This window comes from Triturus cristatus, chromosome 1_1, assembly GCF_964204655.1.
Source record: "Triturus cristatus chromosome 1_1, aTriCri1.1, whole genome shotgun sequence".
Taxonomy (NCBI): Eukaryota; Metazoa; Chordata; class Amphibia; order Caudata; family Salamandridae; genus Triturus; species Triturus cristatus.
Genome location: NC_140579.1, coordinates 825,893,228 through 825,906,629, shown reverse-complemented (window position 1 = coordinate 825,906,629; position 13,402 = coordinate 825,893,228). Strand labels below are relative to the sequence as shown.

Sequence of the window (13,402 nt, the reverse complement as noted above, 5' to 3'; positions counted from 1 at the left end):
TTCGTCTAAAATTGAACAGTTTATGAAGAGGCCGGTAAGATTGTATGACTTGTGCTTATGTTTAGATGTGTGCGGCTGCCCGCCTTTTGTTGATTTTATTTTTACAGAATCGAGCAACGAAGTGCTCATTTGGCAGACCCGTTAGCATCGGACCTCATTACCAGGGGGGAGTCAGGTTTGTGTGATGTCAGCCTTGAGTGTCATGCGATGTGTATCACACTACTACTGCGATGTCTTTCACGTTATGTGAAGTGTACCACCCTGACTAAGCTACTAGTATGACACTAATCTATCTATATTTCTACATCGAGTAAGTTTTTTCTCTGTATTGCTCGGTGGTCCCGGGATGATGCATTTTTCAACATTTGTTCACTGCTAGCAGCGGGGCTTCCAGAAGCGGACGTTTTCCATGTTTCGGTTTCTTTTTAAGGTCTGGGCTGCTTTTAATTATCTGGCCTGTCTTCCCTGCTCTCACGTTTTGAAAGACGTGTAAGGAAATAACACTAGAACGTTTTTCTTTGCAACATTCTTGAGAGAGGGGCTGTACCTCGTGAAGCACTGAGAGCCACCGAGTGCTGTTTGAATTTTAAGCTCGGACTGAAAGGGGTAAAAGGGCGGAAGTGGGTCAGAAGTAGCGATCAGTGCTCGCATTTGAGAGTGATTAAGCTATTGACATTGTAAATAACAATGCCGTTTCTTTAAATGTTTTAAACACAAAAACATAAACAAAAATGTCATGAGCAATGCCAATAGCTTTAACTTTAACAATGGCGAGACCATTGCATTGTAAATGCTTGTTATTTTCAGGAGGAAAGCCGTTCCTTCACACATGGCCTGTTAGGCGGGGGAACGAAGCACAGGGGGTTTAGGGCGGTATCTGTAGTGTCGCGAAACCTTCACGGGGGCGAGGGAATTTCCGTTCCGTTTTCTCTGTAGCAAATTAGGAGCATCAATTGCTCCGCCTCTCTTGTGAGTAACAGGGGCTCTTTTGTCCGGTAGACTTTGACCATATTCAGAGGAAAGTGTCACTTATGTCGGGAGATTAACAGCAGCCAGTTAATGTTTTTGCACTTTCTGTGGCTCCAAACGGTGGTGTTGATTTCAAGTTTTCGTCCTTATCTAACAGACTAACGGCGATTTTCTCTTTTCCGGTCTATGTTTGCTGGAGGCTGATGGTCGGAAGCGGGGTGATGGAGCGAGGGCCGGATCCCCCTCAAGCAATCGGATGTTCGCAGCACGGGTCCTTAGGTTGGCTGCACCGACTTGGAGCTCAGAACAGATGGTCCTGTGGTAACTCACAGGGGCTCCGGAAGCTTTGGAAAGGATATGGTACAAATGGCCCACGAGGCTGAGGGTGGAAGTGAGGACCCCGTGCCAAGTCCTGGCGTCGACTCCACACCAAGCGGTTAGTATGTGACATGCAAGCGGGCAGTGGTTTTGCCTAAATTCTATGAATGGGGGTTCAATAATTCTGGGACCGGGTCAGTTTCTTTACCTACAGATGCTAGAAAAATCACACAGACGAAAGCAAGAGGGCATGTGGTAATGGAAAGGTAGGGCGGTTAAATCATGATAACTGTGGTATGACAGGGGCGGGTAGAACTGTCGCTGTGGTTAGGCAGTCTGCTTGCACTGTCTGGTAGGTTTCTGGGCCATGAAGAAGGGGCATTGCAGGCTTCGAAGGGGGTGCAAACACCATTGGCAGAACCCACTAGTTGTTGTCCTCCAAGGGCAGTGTTCTACTTCTCAGGGGCTTGTCAGTGTAAATGTAATATGAGCCCCCATCCCCATTTTAGCCTGGGTTGGCAGGGATACCCGGTTGCACATGCGACCGGATAGGGAACCGTGCAATACCGCAATGGCAGAAATGATCAAGTGCCTCTCGCACATGCTTATGTTATAGGGTCGGTCCATCGCTCTTTGGTCATGCTGAGCAATACGGGGAGCCGGGGTTACCGTTGTCCTCACCGTAGGGGGAAGCACAGGCGTAGGGTATTCCATCTGCTGCATTGAATGACTCAGCAGTGATCAGTAGCTTGGGTGGCATATCGGCAATCCAAACTGCGTAATTTATGAGTTAGGCCTGTCACCTAGAAGATTTACAGCGTGTTTGTGGTATAGCCCCCAAACTCAACACCGATGCTGCAAGTGGGAAATGTATAGTGGGGGGTTGAACCGAATCCCGGTGCGTATATGTATAGGCCCACAGGGGCTGGATTCCAGTCGGTGGGGTTGTACCATCCTCCACAATTTTTGAGACAGTCTGGCTTTACTCTGGTCTACGGGGTGCAGCTCATTGGCATGGAGCTAAACGAATTAAATAGACAAATGCATATGGTGATTCGAAGCTTCCGCCTTCGGGATCGTGGGGGTAGGATCCAGGCCTCCGGGTCTACAATTTAGCGCGGGAGGAAGTAGCATAGGGAGGCCGCCGTAAAAAATGGGTTGATCTGCTGGGGATGCCACCACATGCTGCACATATTTACATTCACACCAATAAACCTGGGTTGGCACAACTGGGTCACCATTATACTTGCAAGAAAGGCACCCCCCTCTTTCGTTAGCAAAGGGGTATGACTAGATGGCGGGGTGCCAACTGGGAAGTTGGTGGGCCAGGGTAAAGTATAGCAGGAAGAGCAGTCATTCTGTGGTTCCCGGCAAATCCCATGGAAGATACATGTGCTAACCCCACTTGTGCCTAAGGGTGAATGTTTCCGTCAGTTATGCGACCACTGTCCACGCAAAGCCCATGGAAACTGTCAGGCCGGGTTCACGCTATGTAACACGGCAAACTAAGTGGGTTAGGGGGTGGACGGGTCCCAGCACGTCCTTCTCTGAGAGCTGGCGTGTTCATCATCCTGAACATAAGGCTTTATATAATGTTCTCTCTTTGGGAGGGCGGCAGCACCAGAGGACGTAGATTCAGGTAGGCCTAGTGGCACTACATGCTTGACGATGCCCCTAAGTTCCTAACAAGACGTGGTAGCTTCTGTTCACGGAGCAGAACTCATGTCGAGTTACATATGGTAATCAGTGAGGAGGATCCTTGGGGTGGGTATGTAACGTCCTCCCACATATGTATAATCATGGCTGACAAAGTGCAAGTTCAAAAGGCAAAGTAATGATACTAATTCAAAATCGATGGTCATCTGTTAAGTACAGTGGGAAAATTATAGAAACAGTAATAGGGTTATACATAAGGCAATGGAAGCATGGGAAGCTGCCTTATGTGGGATACTCGCACAATTTAGTATTGTGTCTGGCAGGAGGTACAAACACAGCTGGTCTCCTTGAATCACAGACAGAGAAGGATATCAGGGTCAACAATCTCAGCGGTGAACCTTTGCAGCATTATTAGATATTTTAAAAATCTGGGGGATTAGGTTCTTAATTTCATCAGTGTAGCATGAAAGGCTCATATTGGGGTCCGGGGGGCCAAACAATCTTCTCCTAAAGCAAAAGGGGTGTTTTTGCAGAGGCCGCCCCCGCAGGGGGGTCGAGGGCCGGCGCCATAATGGCCGCCAGAGCCCGACAAGGAACGGAACTGGTTCTCACCAGCGGGAAGCGCCGCAGGGCGGAATGCCCTGAGGCCCCTGCCCTCTCCCTTCCAAGAACAATAGGAAGGGGAGATATAAGACGACGCTCCCCCCTGTGGCAGCCCACTTGCATATCATGGGAGCTGGGGGAGCGGCGCCAACGACTTTCGAATACTTTGGAAGATTTCAACTCGGCCTTGGGATCGTGGGAGTAGCTGCAGTATCCACCATCATGACCCAGGCGATGAAGGATCCAAACCAGCAGGAGAGAACAGGGAACCCAGCCGCCACAGGAGGTGCCAGGTGTCGGAGGACGACATGCCCGAAGTGTCCCCACCCCTGCCGGGGCACAGAAGGTCGGGACGGAATGGACCGAAGCCGAGACACGCGGGCACAACCCCCAGCTCCCCAGGCAGTATGACGAGGCTTGCAGCGCCGGAAGCAATGGCAGGGTAAGGGCTCGAGGAGCGAGGAGTGGCGGCGTCTCTGCCGGTCACCATGGCAATGTTATAATAAGTTGTCCTGCCCTGCCTTTTTTATAGCGCGATGGCGATGTGCGAGCTATGTAAGAGTAGGCAAATGTGGCGTTACTATAGGATGGTGGCTCAGCGAGCGGAGGGCTGTTCTGTGCTCCACAAATGCCGCCACCGCAGCGGGTGCCCCTTCCTCACTTTAAGGTAGCCTAGAAATAGAACAAACGATGCATTGCAGCTTTACCAATCCCCCCCCTTACCCACCGCTGGCAGGGATGAGTGCCAAAGACGTGCGGGTAGGCGCATCCCGACTGCATAGCAGGAGTAGGGCTGGAGGGGAATCAAAGCGAGGAGAGGGTGCGACCCGCCAGCGGCGCTGCCGCTGCTAAGATGGCAGAATTCGAGCCCCAAGGTCGCGTCCTCACCTGGTGATCCTCGGCAAATCACTTACTCTACCCGTGCCGGAATATGTAACGTAAATACGGTGCTATGTAACGCGCGCCGATACCTTCCGGTCGAGTCACGCTATACAAATAGCCACAAAAAAAAACGCAGAAGAGTTTCTATCTCCGGTTTTCGCTGACGGCTTGGGCCGCTTTGTGGCAAAAGGAAAGGCATGCCCTCCAAAGCGCTAGATATGCGCCCAGAGTCTAGTGTATAGCGGTGAATGAGTGCGCTCGGATGGTTGCTAATGCAATTAGCGGAGCACATCTGTTGTGTTGCTCGGTGATCGTGCCTGTGTCTTCACTTCAACATCCTTCCCCCCCCCCATCAAGTGCATTCCGGGCGCCGGGACACAGGCATGGCGGGCCTGGCATCAAGGTTGCTGAAGGGGGTAGGTGCAGCGCATCCCAGCGGGAGTAGGGTCGGGGGACGACCAACACATCTAATACCCTTACAATAAAAAAAAAAAAAAAATACAATTATGCTCCCGCCCGATACATGTTCCTAATTTGTCATAAGTAATAGAGCCATCTGTGATGTACCATCGTATTAAGTACCGAGTAGCGATCGCATATCAAGGTTAATTCTTTACATTTAAAACGAAAACAAGCGCAAGGTTGCAAGCTTAAAAACACACGCGCAAGTTTCTGCTTTGAAACGGGGGACCCAGGTTCGAGTCCCAGCGCCGGATGCACATCCGGTCTTAGAAGAAAGACAGTGAGGCCCGGTCGATTAAAAAAAAAAAAAAAGGGATAGCTAAAGTTTTGTCGCAGTACCTTGAACTCGGAAGCTATAGATGCAGTCCTTGTTCGACGTGAAGGCCGCGCGCTGAAGTGTGGGGCGCGAGTCCCTGGTTCAAGGAGATGTGGTCCGCCGGCTGCGCTGCCGACTTTGGGACATGAAACCAGGTTTCGAGGCTCGAGGTCGCGTCCACATCCTGAGATTCTGGGCAAATCTCCCCGAGCCTGAATGTATAATGTAGGTGCGGCGCTCCAATACCTTCGGGTCGAGCTCGTGCTATATATAACAGATGCAAGAAAAGAGAAAAAAAAAGATGGGCGGGCAGCGCGCGGCCACCTCCGTGTCTTGAGAGCCGCGCTGCCTGCGGGTAGAGGCTGGAGTGTACATCCCTGGGAGTTGGTGCCCCGGTAGGAACGCGCGTAGTGGGCTACTGTGAAGAGGCAGTGTCCACAGCCCAGGTGCGAGTGCTCTGGAAATGGGTTCTATAGCGGGATTGCGTCATTTGGGTGAGTGTGCTATCATTGGTGACCAGGCTGCCCGAAACTTTTCCTACGTGTATGTTGATTGACGGCTCGAGAGGCCAACTTGGAAGCGGGTGAACCAGGTTATAGCCTGGCGAGCTGCTGTAACAATCGTCGATTCTTGCCAAATCACATCTCCCTGTGCAAAAAAAAAAAAAAAAAAGTGGCTTTCTGTAATGCAACCGCTAAATCGTCCAGGTACCGTCACGGCGAGTTCACGCTATATAAATCGGCAAAAAAAAACTGCAGGGACTGTGTGCTGCTGAGCAGAGCTTCGGGCTGCAGCAGTCTTTCGTTCAGCCTTTAGGGTAGCGGCATTGTCGATGATCATCCTCTAATGCTGGGCAAATCACATTAGCTTCCCGGGCCTAACAAAGAATGCCCCCAGCATATACACCTACATTTAAAAAAAAAAAAAAGGAAATCCATTCTTCTCAATGGAGATCGGACAGGCCCTGGCTGCACGCATGCTGCTCAGTTCAGGGGACACCAAGTGCTGACTTGGCTTAGGGGCACCTGTTTGTTTTTAGTTTAGGGCGTGATAAAAAGCCCTGCAGCCATTCACTTCCTCGATCAATTTTCAGGAAGAATTAAATTGTCTAGAAAAACTCCGTGGCTAGAAGACTCCGGTGATTTACGTGCTCCTGGGGAGATCGGAGCCCCGTCTAGATTGTTTTTCTGACTCGGGGAAGTGTGTTTTGAGTCACGGCATGCAGCACCTTGGGTTAGCATGCCTGCTGCAAAGACCACAGAACTATGAATTACCGGATGGTTTTGCGGACATGAGCAAGCAGCATACATGCTCTTCACATTTGATCCAATCTTGTTGACTGGGTATTAATGAAGACAGCCAAGTACGACGTTACGGTGGAGTACACGGAATTACCAAATTGTCATCCAATTGGTATTCGTGCCCCACATTTCTGGCAAGTGTCCGGGTAATTAAAAAAAACTAAAAAAAAAAAAAACATTCAAAGCAGGAGTAATACAGGCCTGCCGAGGTAACATTAGGTCCTGTGTTTACCGCAAAGTATTGTGTCCCCTTGGGAGAGATTGGCTAGTCCAAACATGGAAAGCAGTAATACACCGGTGTATTGCGGCATAGCCTCGCAAGTTTAGTCGCAGTACTTTGGCGCAGAACACAAAGGCGGTGCCGCGAAAACAGATTAGTGCGGGTCACATTACACTCCAGGTGTAACAGCGCGGTGGTCTATACCCAGAGGACCAGCTGAATAGTAAGTACATTACACGGGGGTGAGCGGTGACCTAGCGGTACACCAGAAGTCAGCTGAGTAAGAGTAAAGATTACAAAACTCCTCTTGGAGATTCCACTGAGGTCCCCCGACCCATCCAGTAGTTACCGTAAACCGACCCATCCAGTAGTTACTGTAAACCGAAGTAGCGGAGCCTGGGAGAGGTTGAGGTCGTGGTGTAGAGGTGCTTACCAGAAGAGCCTGCCGGGAGCAGGGGTGAAGTAGAGGATGGGATGTGAGCAATGTATATTGTATCATGCCACCACAAACTGTAGCTGACTGTCTCCCAAATTTTGTTTTCATGAATGGCCCATGGTGAGAGGAGACAGCGCTGTAAGACTTCGAACATGAAGCAAGCGCCCCGCCTCAAAAATGGCGAAGAAGGAGCAGAGCACCATGGCGTTTGGATTGAAGATTGCCATCAGAGCCTACCGGACGTCAGCCACGAGAGGTATGACCCATGGCGGGCGGAGACAGTGATGGAGCAGGGTTTTTTTCTTTTAAACCAATTACCTGTTTCATTTTCGTATGTTTTATTAAAAGTACTACTGATTAATTAGTAATTACTAAAGATTTGTCGAGTCTTGTCTAAGCAACCTTATTAACAGAAGAATCTGTCTATTGCATGGCTAAAATAATAAGTGAACTAAGTTGGTGAGCAAACTGACAGAATAGATGTTGCTTATGTGAAGTGTTTTACGCTTATAATTAATATGCATTAATGGCTTTTGATGTCGCAAATGGCTAGATAAATACATACACATAAGGGTATTAGCAGGGGAATAACACTGTATAATCATTTCCATGCAGTAATTATGTTTTGTGTTTCCTTTTACTTAAGTTGACCATTGTGGCCTGCTAGAATATGGCTACCACCCGCAGCCTGCATTTGAGTCGATGAATATTGAAAGGAGGCTTTGCGCTGACTGCGACCTTGTCCTCAAATTGAACTGAAATGCCATGAACATGATGACAAATCTGGGAGAGGTGCCAGATGCCCCTGAACGTGAAGATTTGTTGCGAACCCAAAATCCGACCTGATGAACTTATAATGGTCCCAAGGATGAGATACATTTTATCCTAAAGAGACATCCGTAGAAGTAACGAATTAGTCATGGACTCCTAATTTCTATTCATTATTTGTGACTATCAATACGTGAGAAAATCTATTGTTGTATCCCAATGTACCAAGACGACATAATTTCCGCCATTCGACTGTTTTTGTAAGATATGATTGCAACATTTGGAATGTAAATTTGGTATAAATATTAGTAGACTAGAGAGGTCTAGCGCCACTTCTTCCCGAACCAATGATCAGAGGTCCCGATGCTGACGGAGAGGACGGTGACTCTACATGACGGCTAGAAACTTTAACTATTTTGCTGAGGACCAGTTCTGACTTAGAAAACGACTTTTAGCCAGAATAGGTAAATATGAGAGAAATGAACTTGCATTTAATTGGCTTTTCTTACAATTTTAGATCAACAATATTCTGTTTGAATTACTGTGTCGGGTGGTTATTTTATTGTCATGTTTATTGAATATTTAGTGTAATATGATGTTTCACCAAATCTATAGCAACTAGTTGATGCCATTGACCTCAAGGTATATGCAGATTGGTTAGGTATGGAAAAGTGTTTCCCCTTATACATGGCACGGATTGAGTGGTAGGATGAATGTTGGTGTTATGGGCCCCACCAGCGTGTGATGTGTGTGTGCGCGTGTGACTATGAAATCACTCTGTTTGTGGAAGTAGAGGGGATTCGGAAGCTCCGATCTGCACCAGTTTCTTGGTAGCAGAATGATGGTTAACTATTGTCTTGATCTGGTGAATTTGCATGTATATAAGCTCATTGATTATTGATTGATATCGATATTTGTACTAACACTGTATGTTGAAGTCGTATTGAGTTTTATGTAGTGTGTATGGCTTCTGGGATGTAGGAAGTCGGTGACAGTTCCGTAGTAAGGGCAGAGGGAAGCGCTGCTCTCGGAAGAGGCGGGATTGTTGGCCCTGTATGAAGACAGGGGAAAACGTGTGACAATTGAAGTTGCGCGTCGCATTGTCTGGGTTCAATGAGGTAGCATCGCCGTGTGTTGCCATTAGAAACGTATTTTCTGTGTGAGAGAAGTGTATGTGATAGTGAAGGTTACCTGTGAAGTTCTGGTCTTAGGTATCAGGGATCCTTATGGCATTCTGATAACGCTTATCACTAGAAAGGTAATAGGTATTCTCTGAGCTCGTTAGAAGGACAGAGCAGAGGTAAGCGCTGCTTTGTTAACGTGTGATATAATTCTGTAGTAGGACAGACTGTTCGCTGTTCTCGGGAAAGACAGAATTCTGTGTGAATGTACTACATTTTCTGGTGTGAAAGTGCGTGAATGAGAAGGTATTCTGGTTAATTGTGAAACTCTTAGGAGCATTCTGGAGAAAACAGTTAATTGGTGCTTGTTAGAAGGGTAGAGTAGAGGGATGTGCTACTTTATCAACGGAAGTAACGATTCCGTAGTAGGGCAGAGGTAAGCGCTGCTCTCGGGAAAGGCGGAATTCTCGTGGGAAACGTCTTTTGCTGTTCTGTGGCTAGCGAAGCAGACAATGGAGATGTTTGTATGTTGTAACTAACAGACTCGTAGAAGTTGAAACAAAGTCTACCGAGTAGTTTTGTAAAGGAGGGGTAGACGAGAGAGACAGGAGACAGGAGCAGAAGCTGCTGCAGCGACTGCTGACGTCAGGAAGACCGCGCTGTGATTGGACAGTGGGTTAGAACGGTGGAAGCATGGTGATTTGTGTGCTAGTGTACGCCGGGCAAGGATTGGGAGACATACCGGGTGACGTAGACACTCCAGGATTGGTGCGTTGGTGTGAGTCGCGCTGGGATTCGTGGACTGAGTCAGTGACGTAGACGCTCCAGGATTGGTGCGTTAGTGTGAGTCGCGCTGCAATTGGACAGGAGATCGTACAGTTGTAGTAAAGACAAAAGGGTTGTGGAAAATAAGAAAATGTATTACCACGCTGAGGAAAAGAAAAAGAAATCCTTGTTTAGTAAGGTTAAGACCTGGTTTGACAAGGATAAGGATATTGTGACTAGGGAAGGACAGTTACTTCCTCCGATAAGAACCCCCGCATGCTTCATGGTTGCGAAATATGGGTATCATACCTGTATTTGGTTAGACAACTGGGTAAAGTATATTAAAGAGGATGGAGTTTTAGCTTTCCCAGAGCATGGCTCATTTAATCTGGCCATAATGAGAAACTTACGGGAGAGGATGATGAGTCTAGAGCCTCGGCCTAGGCCAACACAGTTTGAGGCATTGACTGAATGGGAAGATGAAGTGCATGAGCGAGAAAAGCAGAGGAGTGGAGGAAATTATGGGTATATGTTCGGGCGAAAGTATGATCGCGAAACTCATCATGACCGGATGAGAAGATGGCGAGATGCCAGTATGACTGAGGGATTATAGCCTGGAAGAACTGCAGAGGAGACAGAAGGGAAAAAGTGTACAGGAAAAGAACAAAATGTAGAGACAAGGAGGTATGGGGCGAATGAGTCTGATGATGATGTCTTAGATGACATGTTCTACAAAAGACCACCCCCGTATAGACGAGAACCAGAGGTAGGAACATCAGTTACCCCAATGAGAGACACCCTGCGGATTATAAAGACAGAAGTCATGACCCCTGAGTTGAAAAGCAGTAATTCTCTTGCAGAGAGAGAGAGAGAGAGAGAGAAAGGGAGAATGAAATTGAGGATGAAAAGACCAGAGAACTAGCAAGGACCACATTTGAATTGACAGAGAAAATCAGAGAACTGACTAAAAATCTTGAAGCAGTTACGGTGCCTGTAACAATAGGTCCGGTTATGCCTGTTTTCGAAAAGCAGAGGGTTGGTGAAGGTGGTTTGACAGTTCCATATGTAGGCAACAGATTGATTGTTCCTCCAGAGGAGGCTGAAATGAGAACGGGAGAAAATCAGTGGAGATCAGGAGAAAATCAGTGGAGACATACCATATGTGGAGGAGAGTTGAATGTGCAGACTAACTCGGGTTTGAATTCCGGTTGTGTGGAAGGGAACAGAATGATTGGAGGATCGATCTTAGAACCACAAAGAGTGACAGAACTAGGGGGTGCAGAAAAATCCGCAGGGATAACTGCGGAAGATTTGAATGATTGGCTGAAAGCTTTGCAGAGGAAAGAAAAGGAATCCCAGGGAATTGATGTAGCTAGAATACGTATGGAAATGGAGGAGCTGATTGTAGGAATAATCCCTACAGAAACGCTGAAAAATTATCAGGAGGGGGAAATCCTATTTCTGTGTAAAAGTATCACATGGAGAGCAAAGAACATACATGACAGGTTGAAAGGAATAGCCAGTGAAATGGGAATCGACATGGAGAAGGTAAAAGCTTTACAAAAGCCTTACAGAGTGGATTTTACTGATAAGGAAATTGAGAATCTGAATAATGCAGGCCGAACAAGGCAGATTAAGGAGATGATTGCTTTGCTGAGAAAATGGGGAGATGTGGAGAGATGGAAAGATAGATGGTATAGAAAACGAGAGGATGCAGCAGACAGAACTTCCTCAACATTCCCTATGAAAGAAAAGGAGAAAGCAGTGACAGCTTATCCCATGAGGGAGATTCCAGGAGGAGGGTACGTACATGTCCCATGGACCAGACAAGATATTTTGTCATTTACAAATGATTTCCCTCGACTAAGAGAGAAGCCCGTCGAGTGGTATAGACAGGTTGACAGATTTGTGAAGTTGTCAAAAGTGCTGTGGATCGACCTGAATAGTCTGTTTGATATAATTGTACCAGCAGACTTGTGGGCAGAATGTAAAATAGTCATAGACTGGCCCACTAAAGAATACCCAAGAGATCCAAAGACAGGAGCTCCAGACCCGGAGGTCATGAAAAAGTATGAGCAGGTTATGGCTTTCCTGAAAAATAAGATACCCCCCAAGGAAACAGACTGGGTTAAAATAGATCGAACACATCAAGAGATGAAAGAATCAGTCCATGCTTACTATGAAAGACTAATACTGGCTTTCAAACAGTTCAGTGGAGAGGAACATTTGGGTGACAAGGATCTGAGCCATTTTGTATATAGATTTGTCTATGGCTTGTGACCTGAAATCAGTGAAATGATAAGGCAGCATACCGTAGACTGGCAGAGCCAAAAGATTGATGAGATCCTGAGACATGCAAAATACTTCAGTGATGAAATTGAGGCAAAGCAAAGGAAACTGAAAGAAAAGGCAATGTGGGCACAGGTGAAAGTTGCAGAAAGACAGGAGGCTCAGTTGGCTGAACAAGCAAATAACCCAGGAAATAAACCCAGATTTGGCCCAGGAAAAGGGAAAGGCAATATTGAGGAGGCAAAGAAAAGGTTTCCCTGCCACAACTGTGGAAAATTAGGGCACTGGAAATCCGAGTGTAAGAATCCACTGTCTACTAATGATGACAATCCATCATTGAATTCACAGGTGCAGAGTGAGGGGTGTGGTCAGCATCAGCAACAGCAGAAGGCTGTTAAGCAGCAGAATCAGGTGCCAAAACCACCCTTGCCACAAAGAAGAGGATCCCAGAAGTACAGCCAGGATTCGGGGTTCTACGATGAAGAACAGGTAAACAAGCCAAAACGCGCAAGCGCTGTGTCACAATATTGGCTAAGGAATGAGGGAAGTGATTCTGAGGGAGACTTCTGACGGTGCCGAAGAGAGGAGGAAGAGTGCGTACTTGGCGCAACTCTAGAAATAGACCAGACAGGACCTTTTGTAGATAGGAAAATTAATGGTGAAAGTGTTACTTTTCTTGTTGACACTGAAGCTACCAGATCAACTGTCAGGTCAGCTGATATAAAGAATCTTCCTCTCTCGGATGAAGCAATCCAAGTAGTTGGTGTGTCCAACACACAGATCAAAACACATCTTACTGAACCAGTAAGGGTTAGAATAGGGATATTTTCAGACATGCACCGATTTGTGGTGTGTGACACTAGTCCTGTGAACCTGCTAGGTAGGGACCTACTGTGCAAGATGAATTGCACTATTTTCTGTACTCCAGATGGAATAACCTTTGAGACACCAGATGAGGATGTTCTATACAGAATGACCCTGGATAACAGGGAATGTGAGGCTATGGGGACATATGCTGTGTTTAATCCAGATGCATTACCCCCAGAATTAAAACAGGCAGTAAAAGCAGCAGTTTGGGATTTTACTGGAGAAGATGTGGGCCTGATGAGAAATGTAGATCCAATCAAAATTACTGTAAAAGAAGGAGTGGTTTACCCAAACATTCCACAATACAGACTGACACCTGAAATAATTGAAGGAATAACACCCATAATTGAGAAAATTATCCAACAGGGGGTGTTAAGAGAAATATTGAGCAGCCCATGTAATTCACCAATAATGGGACTGAAGAAACCC

At 47.0% G+C, this 13,402-nt stretch overlaps 1 protein-coding gene across 4 annotated transcripts in view; it reads left to right on the top strand.

Moving 5' to 3' along the window:
• The window catches only part of LOC146871132 (uncharacterized), a 76,353-nt gene that overhangs the window by 56,103 nt on the left and 6,848 nt on the right, over window positions 1–13,402 (top strand). For 2 of the 4 annotated variants that reach the window (XR_014980553.1, XM_085650296.1), the window contains exons 3-4: window positions 1,127–7,419; window positions 7,810–12,595. Coding sequence is in view for 1 of the 4 variants with exons in the window: in XM_085650296.1 (XP_085506422.1) it covers window positions 12,113–12,595 (483 nt within the window). In the remaining 3 variants the exon portion in view is untranslated. The remainder of the gene's footprint in view (window positions 1–1,126; window positions 7,420–7,809; window positions 12,596–13,402) is intronic. The other 2 variants (XR_014980575.1, XR_014980559.1) reach the window with 2 other exon arrangements.